Source organism: Narcine bancroftii, chromosome 5 (assembly GCF_036971445.1).
Source record: "Narcine bancroftii isolate sNarBan1 chromosome 5, sNarBan1.hap1, whole genome shotgun sequence".
Taxonomy (NCBI): Eukaryota; Metazoa; Chordata; class Chondrichthyes; order Torpediniformes; family Narcinidae; genus Narcine; species Narcine bancroftii.
Window position 1 is genome coordinate 81,710,326 of NC_091473.1, and position 15,993 is coordinate 81,726,318.

At 46.9% G+C, this 15,993-nt stretch overlaps 1 protein-coding gene across 6 annotated transcripts in view; it reads right to left on the reverse strand.

Annotated features, from left to right (window-relative positions):
- Nucleotides 1-15,993, reverse strand: part of lrrc42 (leucine rich repeat containing 42) — a 30,874-nt gene that overhangs the window by 9,196 nt on the left and 5,685 nt on the right. For all 6 annotated transcript variants that reach the window (XM_069938067.1, XM_069938066.1, XM_069938069.1 and 3 more), the window contains 6 exons: nucleotides 15,199-15,676; nucleotides 5,577-5,708; nucleotides 4,382-4,500; nucleotides 3,495-3,583; nucleotides 2,485-2,598; nucleotides 1,080-1,155 (listed from right to left, as the gene is read on the reverse strand). In XM_069938067.1, coding sequence (XP_069794168.1) covers nucleotides 1,080-1,155; nucleotides 2,485-2,598; nucleotides 3,495-3,583; nucleotides 4,382-4,500; nucleotides 5,577-5,708; nucleotides 15,199-15,665 — 997 coding nt within the window. In that variant the 5' untranslated portion in view covers nucleotides 15,666-15,676. The remainder of the gene's footprint in view (nucleotides 1-1,079; nucleotides 1,156-2,484; nucleotides 2,599-3,494; nucleotides 3,584-4,381; nucleotides 4,501-5,576; nucleotides 5,709-15,198; nucleotides 15,677-15,993) is intronic.

Sequence of the window (15,993 nt, forward strand, 5' to 3'; positions counted from 1 at the left end):
ACATACAAAATTACTTATCAAAAAAAATCTCTAACTTCAAGAGAGAAGTAAAATAAGAAAGCAATTTGCACAAATATTTAAAACTGACAGAACAGTAGAAAACAAACAGCTATCCCCTCCCCTATCATTCTCAGCTTTTTCCTCTCGTGTCCCCCCCACCCAAATCCACCCGTGAACTCTTTACCTGTGACCCCGTGCTCCTTCCCCTGTCCCTTCACCCACCATTTTATTCAGGCACCTGTCTGCTTTTTTCTCATACCTCGAAAACTCAGGCCTGAAACAATATTTAGCTTTGCTACGTAAAGAACTCTACATGGCTGGATTAGTTTCTCCAGCATTTTTATGTAAACTGCAATCACCATGTTGGCAGTTTTTATTGTTAACTTCTCCTTATAAAAGATATGGACTCATATCTGGTGATGTATTTATCTCCTGTTCATTAATTAGGACACAAGGACAAACAAGATAGGTATAAGGGGTCCACATTATGGAAGAAACAAGGTAGGACTTTTTTGATAGCAGTTTATGAAGCCAATTAACATGAATAACGTAAATGGATTATTGATTTGAAGTATCTAAATGTCAAATATTGCTTAGATGTTGATGGAGATAATGGATTTTGTTGTGTGATTGGAATAGGAAGTTCTGTTAGTGCCTCTTAATCTTGTTCTGTGGGTTTGCTCTTTGAGAAACCAAATGCCAAGTTTGTCCACAAAACCCAAGTGTCAGTGCCTCAAAGGTAAAGCAATAAATACCTGACACTTATTTCTAATGAGGAGACCCAAATCAGATTTCAAAAAGAATACATTGAATTATGACACTAATTAAATCAGATCAAATGTGTTGTGCATATAATCAGGTGCTTTTGTGGAAAAAGACATTCAAATACAAGGTGACAAAATGGGGAGATGAATTGATCTTTGTAAGCGGGTTAAGCTTGTACAACCAAAGTTGTTCCTAAAAATACTACAATGTGGAAGCAGAGACTTTAGTTGCATAAGCCAGTTTCACATTGATAGTATACAGATCCAAGATGATTCCACAATGTTTCTCATAGTTGCTTCTTCAAAACAACTTACAGAATCGCTGTGCAACTGTTCTGCAGCCAACTTCCTCATCCCGTCTGTCACATAAACGTTCCCACTGATAAACCACCTGAAGAGAAGTGCAAAAAAAAAAGTACACCAATTGTTTTCTGGAAAATTAAACAGTACAGCAAGTTACTTTTATTATTAACAATCAAGTCATTTGCTGAGTCACTTTGGAAGGCATAAAAAAAATCAGCGAGTTAATGTGTGACAGAATCAAATGCAAACCAGATTATGTAATGAGTGACCCATTCTCCTTTCTAGAGGAAAATAATGAACTGATAGAGTTTTTAAACAACAAATTTCCACCAACTTCCAAGTTATTGAAGAGCTTACAGTTATCAAATGTTTATTGAATTCTTCTTCATAGTTAGAATTATACAGCATATGAGAATACAGTGGAAATATACAGTATACATGGGATACTGCCTCAGGAGTTCCAAATTGCTAATCCAGTTACACAACCAGGGTATTTTCATTACTAAGAGCTCCTGGATCGGTAGGCTCTAGATAACAAAAGATTTTGATCATAAATGAACCAATACTGAACACACAACAAAAGGAATTTAAGTTTATGGGTTGAAAATTCTAAAAACATTATAAAGAAATGGTATAATAAAAAGGGCAAATTAGGCACAATTTACCAGACTCTGTAACAGATTGACAGTAGTGAAATCCTTTCTCATCACATTTTGAGAAAAGGTTTAACATTATGAAAATTTTGCACGTGGCTGACTCCTATACAATCAAGGAAAATACAAATGTTAAGGGAGTAACCCAAAGCTACATTTTTTATGGACTCTCTGAGAAATAGCCAATAAAAAGACAAATGTCATAACAGAAACAAAGAATTTTCTAATAAAAACTCTTGGTTCAGCCACAGTAAGAGTTAAGCTCTGGATATTATTACTTCAAATCTGCCCAAATGTACTGACATCATTCTCAGAAGACAACCCACACCATCATGTGGGTTTACTAAGTTTATTAAACTTGTGCTCAACAAAGCAATAGTTTAATGCAATGAGCTGAAAGCCAGGAATGTCTCATTTCATGAGATCCCTGTAACGAAAGTAAAAGGAAGATGAGTTGGTGATGGAAAACAAAATACCGTAATTGAAAATTTGAAAGACTGAGGACAAAAACTTCAAGCTCCCCATGGAATACTACCAGAGAAAATGGATAAAATACGAATGCAGGATCATTTTTATCCATAACTTTGAACAGCAGATTGGTTTTGTATTATTAAAAAAAGGAGCATTTCAACCTACCAAATAGGTCAGAATTTAAATTGTTTCAGAAATAACTCATAAATATTCTCATTCATGAAAAGAAATATTTAAATCCAGTTCACATTTCTCACATTTTAAAAGTGGAAAACTTCCACCCAAATCAGTACCTGCTCTGCCCAGCCTTCTGTCCTGCAACAGGTATGTGTAAATTCTTCCAGAGTTTCTTCAGCAGGAAACAGTGACAATTTGCTCTGAATCATTTGGATTGATGAACAGTTGGGCTGTAATAAAAGGAAACTTTAAATGAAAAGCTTATACCATTAATCTTCAATAATTGGGAAGAAATTAAGATGGCATATCTATGCTCACCCTGTCAGCTATCTGGTTTGATTACCACAGCTTAACTTCCTTGATACCTCAATCGATAAAGATACCAACAATAATTTCTTATGTTTATCAAGCTGATTCTGTTATTCAGAAAAGCTGTAAATATGTAATATTTACCAGTTTTGGTGTATGCCTTCTCATTCTATTTACAGTACAATTCCTTCACATTCATGTCAGAATCAAACTAATCTCATTTGTATGGATAGCAGAACACACTGTGGAAAACAGAAGACTAATATACAACAAATTTGAGAGGAAATAGTATGTGAATAAGAAATAAATATAAAATCAAGTTTGGCAATTCTATCCCAGGGGGGTTGGGGGGGGGAGGGCAGAGTCAGAAAATATGAAAGCAATATGATCAGAACAGTTGGTAATGTACAGAGGGAATCTGATTAGAAATCAACAAATACCTCATACAGACTGTAACTTGCGGAAACAGAGATCACATTCTATTATTTACAGAATGTCTCCAATGAAACAAAAGGTTGTGAGGCATTTCACCTGAATCTAATGTAGAATACAGAAGAGCTGACCAGAAATGTATAGAATAGTCGGCTAGAGACAAGCAAGTTTATGCCCATTATTTATGACTTATTTTTGCAGATAATCATCATTTCCTCATATTGCAGACATTAGAAGAATTAACAAAGAAAGAGATCATTGTTTTTTTTAAACCTGGCTAATTTACAAGAACTTTAGTAACAAATATATAACATGAAAGGCTTAGTTTTGGTTAGAATGCCACTGTGACAACAGTAATATAAATGAAAAACTTATCAATCCTCACCGTAACGCCAGTTCCTGTGATATTCAATGCTCTCAGCTTTGAAAAGCAACATAAATATTGCATACCACGTTTGCTGATTCTCGGGTTACCTGTATATAAAAAGAGGTAATAACTCATCACTGATTAAGTATTTTACTACAGATTAAAGGTTTTACTACAGTAACTCTTCAAAATAACTGCTTTGTAATTACATAACCTCTTCTTCCTCCGCTAATCATCTCAACTATTCGTTTTCCACATGTAACATCTTAGCATAAAGAAACTCCTTCTCCAAGCAACACTTGATTTCTTGGTAACAACATATGGGGGTTGGAGGTTAATTAAGGTATTTGGGCAACAAGAGACATTGCAGTATGTCTAAATTTAAATTTTAAATTATTTTGAATCTGTTTAATTTTGCATTCCTCCCCTCTGCAAGTGAAAATTGTTTGAAAATAAGAAAATCAACAGTAAGATAATCTCAATCCATAGCCTTCATTTTCATTTTCGTCTCAATGGACGCGAATGTCATGAGTCATCATCACAATGTTTCTCTCACGGAAATCTTTCTCACTGAAATTCTGTACCTCACTTCTGCACACTTGGAGGCCAAACTCCACACCATCATCCATTGTTTCACTGAAGCATGTAAGAGAATGCCATTTATAACTGGAAACAAACTGCCTAGGCTCTCAGTGATGCTTACACCTCCTCAGCACCCCACCTTGAATGTTTTGGAGCCATGGATAACCTACACCAAACAGCTGAGTGCACTGGAGAGATAACTATCAGCACCAAATCCTGTAAATCCACTCAATTTCTTTCCTGTTTGTGCATTACATTTTGTGTTTTTAAATTCGCTTTTATCAGAAGTCAAACAGAATTATGTGGAATGGCCATCAACTTACCAGACAGATCCAGAACCTCCAAATTTTCTAAACCCTTCCTCATCACTCGGACAGGTGCCGTCAGTTTCTGCAGACCACCATCGGACAGGGCATTATTCCCAAGGTACAGTAGAATGAGACTGGGGGAAGAAATAGATTGAAGGTTCAGATAGAGATGTGAAGAAATAAAACAATACTTTGTTAACCAAACCATTTTTGCACATTCTGGACCAACTCTTCCCACAACAAGGATTGACAATTAGAATTTACGGAGGAAGACTTAAAAGTAAAAAACATCTTTAATTTGGCTAAGTTGGATTTGTGAGCTCTGCATCTGTGCTTCCTTGAATTTTGTGTCCCTCCCAGCAAATGAGAAACATACACATAGAATTACTTTGACTTGGGATAGTGAGACAAAAATGATCCACAAGCCAAAAGTCAGACTGGATCTTCAGGGACAATAGGAATTGAATTTAAACATGAAAAGTAAACACTTCTTAGTGGTTATTACAGATTTTTTTTTACTTTAGAAGATCATAATGGAAAGTTTATATACTGGTAACTGGTAAATAATAAACCCTCAGTTTTTCTCAAAATCTGTCTAGCAATAAGATGACTTTTTTCAGCTCTACTTCCATCCTGGAATCTGATTTTAATCTGCTATCTCTTTAACAACTCAAGTACCAATCACGCAGGTTTCCAAAGTGTTCAGCCTAATCACTGCACAAAACAGCAAATGCAACTTCTATCAGCAGTTAACCTGCTGACTTGGAGGTTTTGTCATATGATTAAGTAATGCTGCACCATAAGCTTTTATTAATGGACAAGTTGATGGCCATATGAAAGATAATGGATTACAGGGAAATAAATGGGGAATGCTTAAGTTATTAGACTCAGTGAGCTCACGTTTTAAGGAACTAAGAGACAGCACCAAACCATAATAGATTGAGTGATTGAGCAGGACTCAAGTAAAATCTGTAGAAGAGGAGTTATCTTGCATTTACGACTGAGGTGACAAGGTCCATAATGAAGGAAAACAACACTGAAAACCATAAGAGCATTAAAAAATTAGATAAACGGAGCTTTAGTGCAAAATGAACAGTTGATGGCCTGTGATTGTGCTACATCTCTCCATGATCCTGTAACATAAAGGATTTTATTTTGCATGGAATTGCTGTTCATTTCTGAGAGTGAAAGCGATGAACAGATACTGTACCTCACAAGGTGTTCAGATGTTAAGTAGGGAAATAGCTCATGATCATCACCCAGTTTACAACTCGACAGATCCAAACACTTCAAACCACGAAAAAATTGGATTTCCTTTAACTTTTCTGATACCAACATAAATCTGCAAGGATATAAAGCAATCTATAAAATGTCACACTGTTTCTAGTGTGCAGTAATGTAAGAGGACTGCAGGTTTTCAATAGTCCCAGTTATAGCTTTCCAACAGAATTGGCAACATTAAGTATGACAAACATATTACAAAAATGTTCTGCATTTTAATACAGGTTCTAAAATTTCTTAACTTAGTAGCTTTGAATTAAGACAAAGATTTAGACAACTGTTATATTCTTTGGTTCACAGTTCGGCAGGCAGCAACCTCCTTTGAAGAAGACCGCAGAGCCCACCTCACTGACAAAAGACAAAGGAGGAAAAACCCAAAACCCAACCCCAACCAACCAATTTTCCCTTGCAATCGCTGCAACCGTGCCTGCCTGTCCCGCATCGGACTTGTCAGTCAACAACGAGCCTGCAGCAGATGTGTACATACCCCTCCATAAATTTTTATCCGCGAAGCCAAGCCAAAGAAAATACATAAAAAATGTTGAGAGGAATTCAGGAGGTCTCTCTGCTTCCATGGGAGGTAAAGATATATAGCCAATGTATCAGGCCTGAGCCCTTCTTCAAGGTATGAGTAAAAAGCATGTAGGTGCCTGAATTGAAAGGCTGGGGGGGGGGGGGGGCAGGGGAGGGAGTGGAGGAGGAAAGGAAGCACTGACCAAAAGACAAAAGATGTTAATTGGATATGGATAGGAGAGAGGAAAGGTAAGAATTGATCAGGGAAAGGAGGTTGCCTCTGTGAGTGCAAAGCTGGAGGAGCATAAGCAGGGGAAAGGAAAAGAGAGAGGGACACAGCTAGAGGAGAAGAGACATAGGGATAGATTGGGGTGGAGGACTAATGGAAAAAGTCAGTTAATACTACCTGGTTGAAGGATGCCCAGACAGATTACGAGGCGCTGTTCCTTTAATTTTGCGGGTGGTCTCAGTTTGGCATGAGACCATGGATAGCCATGTTGACATGGGAATGGGGCAGGGAAATGAAATGGGTTAAGGTGCTAAACTAAGCAATCTCCCAGTCTGTATCCAGTCTCTCCGATGTAGAGGTGACAACAATGGGAGCACCAGATGAAGAAGATGACTCCTATAGATTCACAAGTGAAGTGTTGCTTCACTTGGAAAGACTGTTTTGGGCTCCGGATAGTGGTGTGAGTGAATGTTTAGCATTTTCTGTGGTCGAAGGGTAGGTGCCAAGGAGATATGATTGGGAAGGGAGGAGTGAACTAGTGAGTCATGGAGGGAGCAGTCCCTGTGGAAAGTGGAAAGGGGAGGAGAGGGTAAGATGTGACTGGTGTTGAGATCACATAGTAGGCTGTGGAAATGGCAAAGGATGATGCATTGGATGTAGAAAGTGATAGGCAATGTCAAGGGGAATCCTGACCTTGTTGCGTGTGGGGATGGAGGGAACCAGGGCAGATGTGCAGGTAATGGACGTTATGTGGGTGAAGAATGAGTTGATGGTAGTAGAGGGAAAGTCATATTTTTTTTTGAAGAAGGCCATCTCAGATGGTATCACATGGAAGACCTTATCCTGGGAGCAGATGTGATGAAGATGGAGGAACTGCCAGAAAGGAATGGAATCCTTACAAGGAACAGGGTGTGAAGAGGTAACCATGGGAGTTTGTCTCTTGTGACGAAGACCGAGATTGAAAAAGCCTTCTGTCACCTTTCTCCCAGATCTACATTCACAGAGCCACCCCCTACCCTGCATTCAGCCCCTACCCTGCATTCAGCCCCTACCCTGCATTCAGCCCCTACCCTGCATTCAGCCCCTACCCTGCATTCAGCCCCTACCCTGCATTCAGCCCCTACCCTGCATTCAGCCCCTACCCTGCATTCAGCCCCTACCCTGCATTCAGCCCCTACCCTGCATTCAGCCCCTACCCTGCATTCAGCCCCTACCCTGCATTCAGCCCCTACCCTGCATTCAGCCCCTACCCTGCATTCAGCCCCTACCCTGCATTCAGCCCCTACCCTGCATTCAGCCCCTACCCTGCATTCAGCCCCTACCCTGCATTCAGCCCCTACCCTGCATTCAGCCCCTACCCTGCATTCAGCCCCTACCCTGCATTCAGCCCCTACCCTGCATTCAGCCCCTACCCTGCATTCAGCCCCTACCCTGCATTCAGCCCCTACCCTGCATTCAGCCCCTACCCTGCATTCAGCCCCTACCCTGCATTCAGCCCCTACCCTGCATTCAGCCCCTACCCTGCATTCAGCCCCTACCCTGCATTCAGCCCCTACCCTGCATTCAGCCCCTACCCTGCATTCAGCCCCTACCCTGCATTCAGCCCCTACCCTGCATTCAGCCCCTACCCTGCATTCAGCCCCTACCCTGCATTCAGCCCCTACCCTGCATTCAGCCCCTACCCTGCATTCAGCCCCTACCCTGCATTCAGCCCCTACCCTGCATTCAGCCCCTACCCTGCATTCAGCCCCTACCCTGCATTCAGCCCCTACCCTGCATTCAGCCCCTACCCTGCATTCAGCCCCTACCCTGCATTCAGCCCCTACCCTGCATTCAGCCCCTACCCTGCATTCAGCCCCTACCCTGCATTCAGCCCCTACCCTGCATTCAGCCCCTACCCTGCATTCAGCCCCTACCCTGCATTCAGCCCCTACCCTGCATTCAGCCCCTACCCTGCATTCAGCCCCTACCCTGCATTCAGCCCCTACCCTGCATTCAGCCCCTACCCTGCATTCAGCCCCTACCCTGCATTCAGCCCCTACCCTGCATTCAGCCCCTACCCTGCATTCAGCCCCTACCCTGCATTCAGCCCCTACCCTGCATTCAGCCCCTACCCTGCATTCAGCCCCTACCCTGCATTCAGCCCCTACCCTGCATTCAGCCCCTACCCTGCATTCAGCCCCTACCCTGCATTCAGCCCCTACCCTGCATTCAGCCCCTACCCTGCATTCAGCCCCTACCCTGCATTCAGCCCCTACCCTGCATTCAGCCCCTACCCTGCATTCAGCCCCTACCCTGCATTCAGCCCCTACCCTGCATTCAGCCCCTACCCTGCATTCAGCCCCTACCCTGCATTCAGCCCCTACCCTGCATTCAGCCCCTACCCTGCATTCAGCCCCTACCCTGCATTCAGCCCCTACCCTGCATTCAGCCCCTACCCTGCATTCAGCCCCTACCCTGCATTCAGCCCCTACCCTGCATTCAGCCCCTACCCTGCATTCAGCCCCTACCCTGCATTCAGCCCCTACCCTGCATTCAGCCCCTACCCTGCATTCAGCCCCTACCCTGCATTCAGCCCCTACCCTGCATTCAGCCCCTACCCTGCATTCAGCCCCTACCCTGCATTCAGCCCCTACCCTGCATTCAGCCCCTACCCTGCATTCAGCCCCTACCCTGCATTCAGCCCCTACCCTGCATTCAGCCCCTACCCTGCATTCAGCCCCTACCCTGCATTCAGCCCCTACCCTGCATTCAGCCCCTACCCTGCATTCAGCCCCTACCCTGCATTCAGCCCCTACCCTGCATTCAGCCCCTACCCTGCATTCAGCCCCTACCCTGCATTCAGCCCCTACCCTGCATTCAGCCCCTACCCTGCATTCAGCCCCTACCCTGCATTCAGCCCCTACCCTGCATTCAGCCCCTACCCTGCATTCAGCCCCTACCCTGCATTCAGCCCCTACCCTGCATTCAGCCCCTACCCTGCATTCAGCCCCTACCCTGCATTCAGCCCCTACCCTGCATTCAGCCCCTACCCTGCATTCAGCCCCTACCCTGCATTCAGCCCCTACCCTGCATTCAGCCCCTACCCTGCATTCAGCCCCTACCCTGCATTCAGCCCCTACCCTGCATTCAGCCCCTACCCTGCATTCAGCCCCTACCCTGCATTCAGCCCCTACCCTGCATTCAGCCCCTACCCTGCATTCAGCCCCTACCCTGCATTCAGCCCCTACCCTGCATTCAGCCCCTACCCTGCATTCAGCCCCTACCCTGCATTCAGCCCCTACCCTGCATTCAGCCCCTACCCTGCATTCAGCCCCTACCCTGCATTCAGCCCCTACCCTGCATTCAGCCCCTACCCTGCATTCAGCCCCTACCCTGCATTCAGCCCCTACCCTGCATTCAGCCCCTACCCTGCATTCAGCCCCTACCCTGCATTCAGCCCCTACCCTGCATTCAGCCCCTACCCTGCATTCAGCCCCTACCCTGCATTCAGCCCCTACCCTGCATTCAGCCCCTACCCTGCATTCAGCCCCTACCCTGCATTCAGCCCCTACCCTGCATTCAGCCCCTACCCTGCATTCAGCCCCTACCCTGCATTCAGCCCCTACCCTGCATTCAGCCCCTACCCTGCATTCAGCCCCTACCCTGCATTCAGCCCCTACCCTGCATTCAGCCCCTACCCTGCATTCAGCCCCTACCCTGCATTCAGCCCCTACCCTGCATTCAGCCCCTACCCTGCATTCAGCCCCTACCCTGCATTCAGCCCCTACCCTGCATTCAGCCCCTACCCTGCATTCAGCCCCTACCCTGCATTCAGCCCCTACCCTGCATTCAGCCCCTACCCTGCATTCAGCCCCTACCCTGCATTCAGCCCCTACCCTGCATTCAGCCCCTACCCTGCATTCAGCCCCTACCCTGCATTCAGCCCCTACCCTGCATTCAGCCCCTACCCTGCATTCAGCCCCTACCCTGCATTCAGCCCCTACCCTGCATTCAGCCCCTACCCTGCATTCAGCCCCTACCCTGCATTCAGCCCCTACCCTGCATTCAGCCCCTACCCTGCATTCAGCCCCTACCCTGCATTCAGCCCCTACCCTGCATTCAGCCCCTACCCTGCATTCAGCCCCTACCCTGCATTCAGCCCCTACCCTGCATTCAGCCCCTACCCTGCATTCAGCCCCTACCCTGCATTCAGCCCCTACCCTGCATTCAGCCCCTACCCTGCATTCAGCCCCTACCCTGCATTCAGCCCCTACCCTGCATTCAGCCCCTACCCTGCATTCAGCCCCTACCCTGCATTCAGCCCCTACCCTGCATTCAGCCCCTACCCTGCATTCAGCCCCTACCCTGCATTCAGCCCCTACCCTGCATTCAGCCCCTACCCTGCATTCAGCCCCTACCCTGCATTCAGCCCCTACCCTGCATTCAGCCCCTACCCTGCATTCAGCCCCTACCCTGCATTCAGCCCCTACCCTGCATTCAGCCCCTACCCTGCATTCAGCCCCTACCCTGCATTCAGCCCCTACCCTGCATTCAGCCCCTACCCTGCATTCAGCCCCTACCCTGCATTCAGCCCCTACCCTGCATTCAGCCCCTACCCTGCATTCAGCCCCTACCCTGCATTCAGCCCCTACCCTGCATTCAGCCCCTACCCTGCATTCAGCCCCTACCCTGCATTCAGCCCCTACCCTGCATTCAGCCCCTACCCTGCATTCAGCCCCTACCCTGCATTCAGCCCCTACCCTGCATTCAGCCCCTACCCTGCATTCAGCCCCTACCCTGCATTCAGCCCCTACCCTGCATTCAGCCCCTACCCTGCATTCAGCCCCTACCCTGCATTCAGCCCCTACCCTGCATTCAGCCCCTACCCTGCATTCAGCCCCTACCCTGCATTCAGCCCCTACCCTGCATTCAGCCCCTACCCTGCATTCAGCCCCTACCCTGCATTCAGCCCCTACCCTGCATTCAGCCCCTACCCTGCATTCAGCCCCTACCCTGCATTCAGCCCCTACCCTGCATTCAGCCCCTACCCTGCATTCAGCCCCTACCCTGCATTCAGCCCCTACCCTGCATTCAGCCCCTACCCTGCATTCAGCCCCTACCCTGCATTCAGCCCCTACCCTGCATTCAGCCCCTACCCTGCATTCAGCCCCTACCCTGCATTCAGCCCCTACCCTGCATTCAGCCCCTACCCTGCATTCAGCCCCTACCCTGCATTCAGCCCCTACCCTGCATTCAGCCCCTACCCTGCATTCAGCCCCTACCCTGCATTCAGCCCCTACCCTGCATTCAGCCCCTACCCTGCATTCAGCCCCTACCCTGCATTCAGCCCCTACCCTGCATTCAGCCCCTACCCTGCATTCAGCCCCTACCCTGCATTCAGCCCCTACCCTGCATTCAGCCCCTACCCTGCATTCAGCCCCTACCCTGCATTCAGCCCCTACCCTGCATTCAGCCCCTACCCTGCATTCAGCCCCTACCCTGCATTCAGCCCCTACCCTGCATTCAGCCCCTACCCTGCATTCAGCCCCTACCCTGCATTCAGCCCCTACCCTGCATTCAGCCCCTACCCTGCATTCAGCCCCTACCCTGCATTCAGCCCCTACCCTGCATTCAGCCCCTACCCTGCATTCAGCCCCTACCCTGCATTCAGCCCCTACCCTGCATTCAGCCCCTACCCTGCATTCAGCCCCTACCCTGCATTCAGCCCCTACCCTGCATTCAGCCCCTACCCTGCATTCAGCCCCTACCCTGCATTCAGCCCCTACCCTGCATTCAGCCCCTACCCTGCATTCAGCCCCTACCCTGCATTCAGCCCCTACCCTGCATTCAGCCCCTACCCTGCATTCAGCCCCTACCCTGCATTCAGCCCCTACCCTGCATTCAGCCCCTACCCTGCATTCAGCCCCTACCCTGCATTCAGCCCCTACCCTGCATTCAGCCCCTACCCTGCATTCAGCCCCTACCCTGCATTCAGCCCCTACCCTGCATTCAGCCCCTACCCTGCATTCAGCCCCTACCCTGCATTCAGCCCCTACCCTGCATTCAGCCCCTACCCTGCATTCAGCCCCTACCCTGCATTCAGCCCCTACCCTGCATTCAGCCCCTACCCTGCATTCAGCCCCTACCCTGCATTCAGCCCCTACCCTGCATTCAGCCCCTACCCTGCATTCAGCCCCTACCCTGCATTCAGCCCCTACCCTGCATTCAGCCCCTACCCTGCATTCAGCCCCTACCCTGCATTCAGCCCCTACCCTGCATTCAGCCCCTACCCTGCATTCAGCCCCTACCCTGCATTCAGCCCCTACCCTGCATTCAGCCCCTACCCTGCATTCAGCCCCTACCCTGCATTCAGCCCCTACCCTGCATTCAGCCCCTACCCTGCATTCAGCCCCTACCCTGCATTCAGCCCCTACCCTGCATTCAGCCCCTACCCTGCATTCAGCCCCTACCCTGCATTCAGCCCCTACCCTGCATTCAGCCCCTACCCTGCATTCAGCCCCTACCCTGCATTCAGCCCCTACCCTGCATTCAGCCCCTACCCTGCATTCAGCCCCTACCCTGCATTCAGCCCCTACCCTGCATTCAGCCCCTACCCTGCATTCAGCCCCTACCCTGCATTCAGCCCCTACCCTGCATTCAGCCCCTACCCTGCATTCAGCCCCTACCCTGCATTCAGCCCCTACCCTGCATTCAGCCCCTACCCTGCATTCAGCCCCTACCCTGCATTCAGCCCCTACCCTGCATTCAGCCCCTACCCTGCATTCAGCCCCTACCCTGCATTCAGCCCCTACCCTGCATTCAGCCCCTACCCTGCATTCAGCCCCTACCCTGCATTCACAGAGCCACCCCCTACCCTGCATTCACAGAGCCACCCCCTACCCTGCATTCACAGAGCCACCCCCTACCCTGCATTCACAGAGCCACCCCCTACCCTGCATTCACAGAGCCACCCCCTACCCTGCATTCACAGAGCCACCCCCTACCCTGCATTCACAGAGCCACCCCCTACCCTGCATTCACAGAGCCACCCCCTACCCTGCATTCACAGAGCCACCCCCTACCCTGCATTCACAGAGCCACCCCCTACCCTGCATTCACAGAGCCACCCCCTACCCTGCATTCACAGAGCCACCCCCTACCCTGCATTCACAGAGCCACCCCCTACCCTGATTCTCCCCTCTCCACTCCTGTCTAATTATCACCTTTTGTCTGTTGGGCTGTGCTTTTCTCCTGCCCTTTCTTCCCTACTCCCCAGCCTTTTTTTCAGGCCTACATTTTGCTCAATCCTTGAACATCCATAATGTATCTTTACATCCTATGGAAGCTGTGACACCAGTCAAGTTCCACCAGGATTGTTGTGTTAACGTTGGCAGACATTCATGTTTAACGATATATTCTTTTTAACCAAAGTTTATTATGAAGTGTATAAACATTCATCAAAATTTAGTTCTGTCAATTCTTCATTCCTAGTTCTAGTTTTTAAAATTTAAAACCCAAAGCAACTAATAGTGGTTTTGTTTTTTTAAAAAAACTTAGCTCTTATGACTGGCAGTACTGAAGAATAGAACACGAGCTTTTTTTGGGACACACTAGGCTAGGGATGGGTTTTTGGTGCACTTCTTGACAAATCAGAAATCACCAGGAACAAAATTTCACACAACTGGGACACTCTTACTTTAAAAAATAGTTACTGTTGCTTTTTTTCTGATTTCAAGCAGTGAACTCCTCGCATTTGCAATGGAAATGAGGTAAAATGGAGAGGGAGGGCTTAAGACAAGGAAGGCGAAAAATTAATTGGGGATGGAATTGAGGTGTGGAGAGAAGAAAATGATGGTGAAAGGACGCGAATGGGAGTGCTAAATGGCAGTGCAATATGGAAGTGTGCTAAGTGTCTGATGCCATGGTGTAGGGTGCTTCAAACACTGTGCAGTGATGGGACCACTACTGTAACAGAATTGCAAAGTGAAGCACCAATTCCAATTTCAGCAGATTCATGTTGATGTTATCACATGCAAAACCAAACAGGAAAATGACCCGGTGGAATTGCCTGATGGGTAAGATTGCTACAAACTTTACGCACACGTTATTGAATTTTGTCTGAAGGTTGTGGTAATTTCAGGTCAAAGTCTCAACAACATACTTGAACCTTTACTTTTATCGAGAATATAAATAAGTATATAAAAGAGCATTTGTACTGAGAATAACAAAATATCTGTGCTCCAATAAACTTCAGCATTATTTGAAGGTAAATTCTTAAATTAAAGGATGCTCAGAGTTGTCAAGAATCTATCTTAGTTGGTCATTCTTTATGCATCAAACACCAAGTAACATCAGACTATTTGACCAAGGCTATCAAAGTGCATTATAGACCAACATAAATGTTCCTGATGGCGATCCATTCTTGAGCATCGCGCTCTCTGGATAACAACCAGAAGTATAGAGCCATACCCCAGTCCATGACTAATTCCAGCAACACTAGCTATGAAAGATGTCGGAAACAAAAATGTTTGTGGATGGAATTAAAAAAGGGCCAGACTGTTTCCATAGTCCAGACCAGCTATTCTCAACCTTTTTGGCTATGGCCCCTATAAAACTCTGCTCAAAGTTTATTGCCACTCTTTCCTGTTCTTCTGTACTTCTCTCCTACCATCCACATAAAAAATAAAAGCTATTTATGTTACACAAGGTGAAAAGAAAACAAGACTTTTACTTAAATGCACTGAAGTCTCTGTTGATAATGGCTGGTCTAGACAAAAATCGCACGTAGGAACTTTTTCCAGATCAGATAAGATAGAAGAGACTGTACCTTTCTCGTAAGCACAGGGACTGGAGCACAAGACTTCCATAGGCCTCAATGAATATAAATAAAGCCTTGGCACTTGTGCTAGGGTCAATAAATTTCTTTCTTGCTTCTACTGCAGTAAAAAGTTTCTCAGCAATCTGCTCAGGGAAGCCAATTAGTGAGTCGACGTGTTGTATATTGTCAGCTATAAAAGCAAGCACAACATCAAATAGTGACTTGGGAGAATAGCGAAGATTTCCTTCTTTTGTATAAGTGAAAACAATGTGATCAGTCCTGTAAGTATTTGGCTTGTCCCCATCTTCAATGCACAGATTAACAGTGAATCCCTTTTGAAACAGTCGCACTGCCTTGGATTTTCCAGTGGGCACTTTCAAACTCGAAGGACCATTTAACAGATGCAGCTGACCCTGTTCACGCACATAGATAGGTCCAAATTCAAATGCAGGATTTGTGTTGGTGAGCAAAGACATTGGAATGCACTCTGAAAAAGCAAGAAAGAAATAATTATATTAAAACTTACATTTCTGTTTTCCCTTAATATACAGAAGGCTACTCATCCCATCGAGTGTATGCTGGCTCTCAGAGTAGTCCCATTACATCACTTATTTTCCCATAATCTGTCCATCACCATATATGTCTATTAATTTACAAATCAGCACATTATTGGAATGTGGAAGGACACGCAAGTTCCTTGAGGAAACCCATGATATCACAAAGAGATTGTTCAATCTCCACAGCAACAGAAATCTGAATCAAATCCAGGTTGGTGAAGTTACCAGTCACTCTGCATGGAAAACC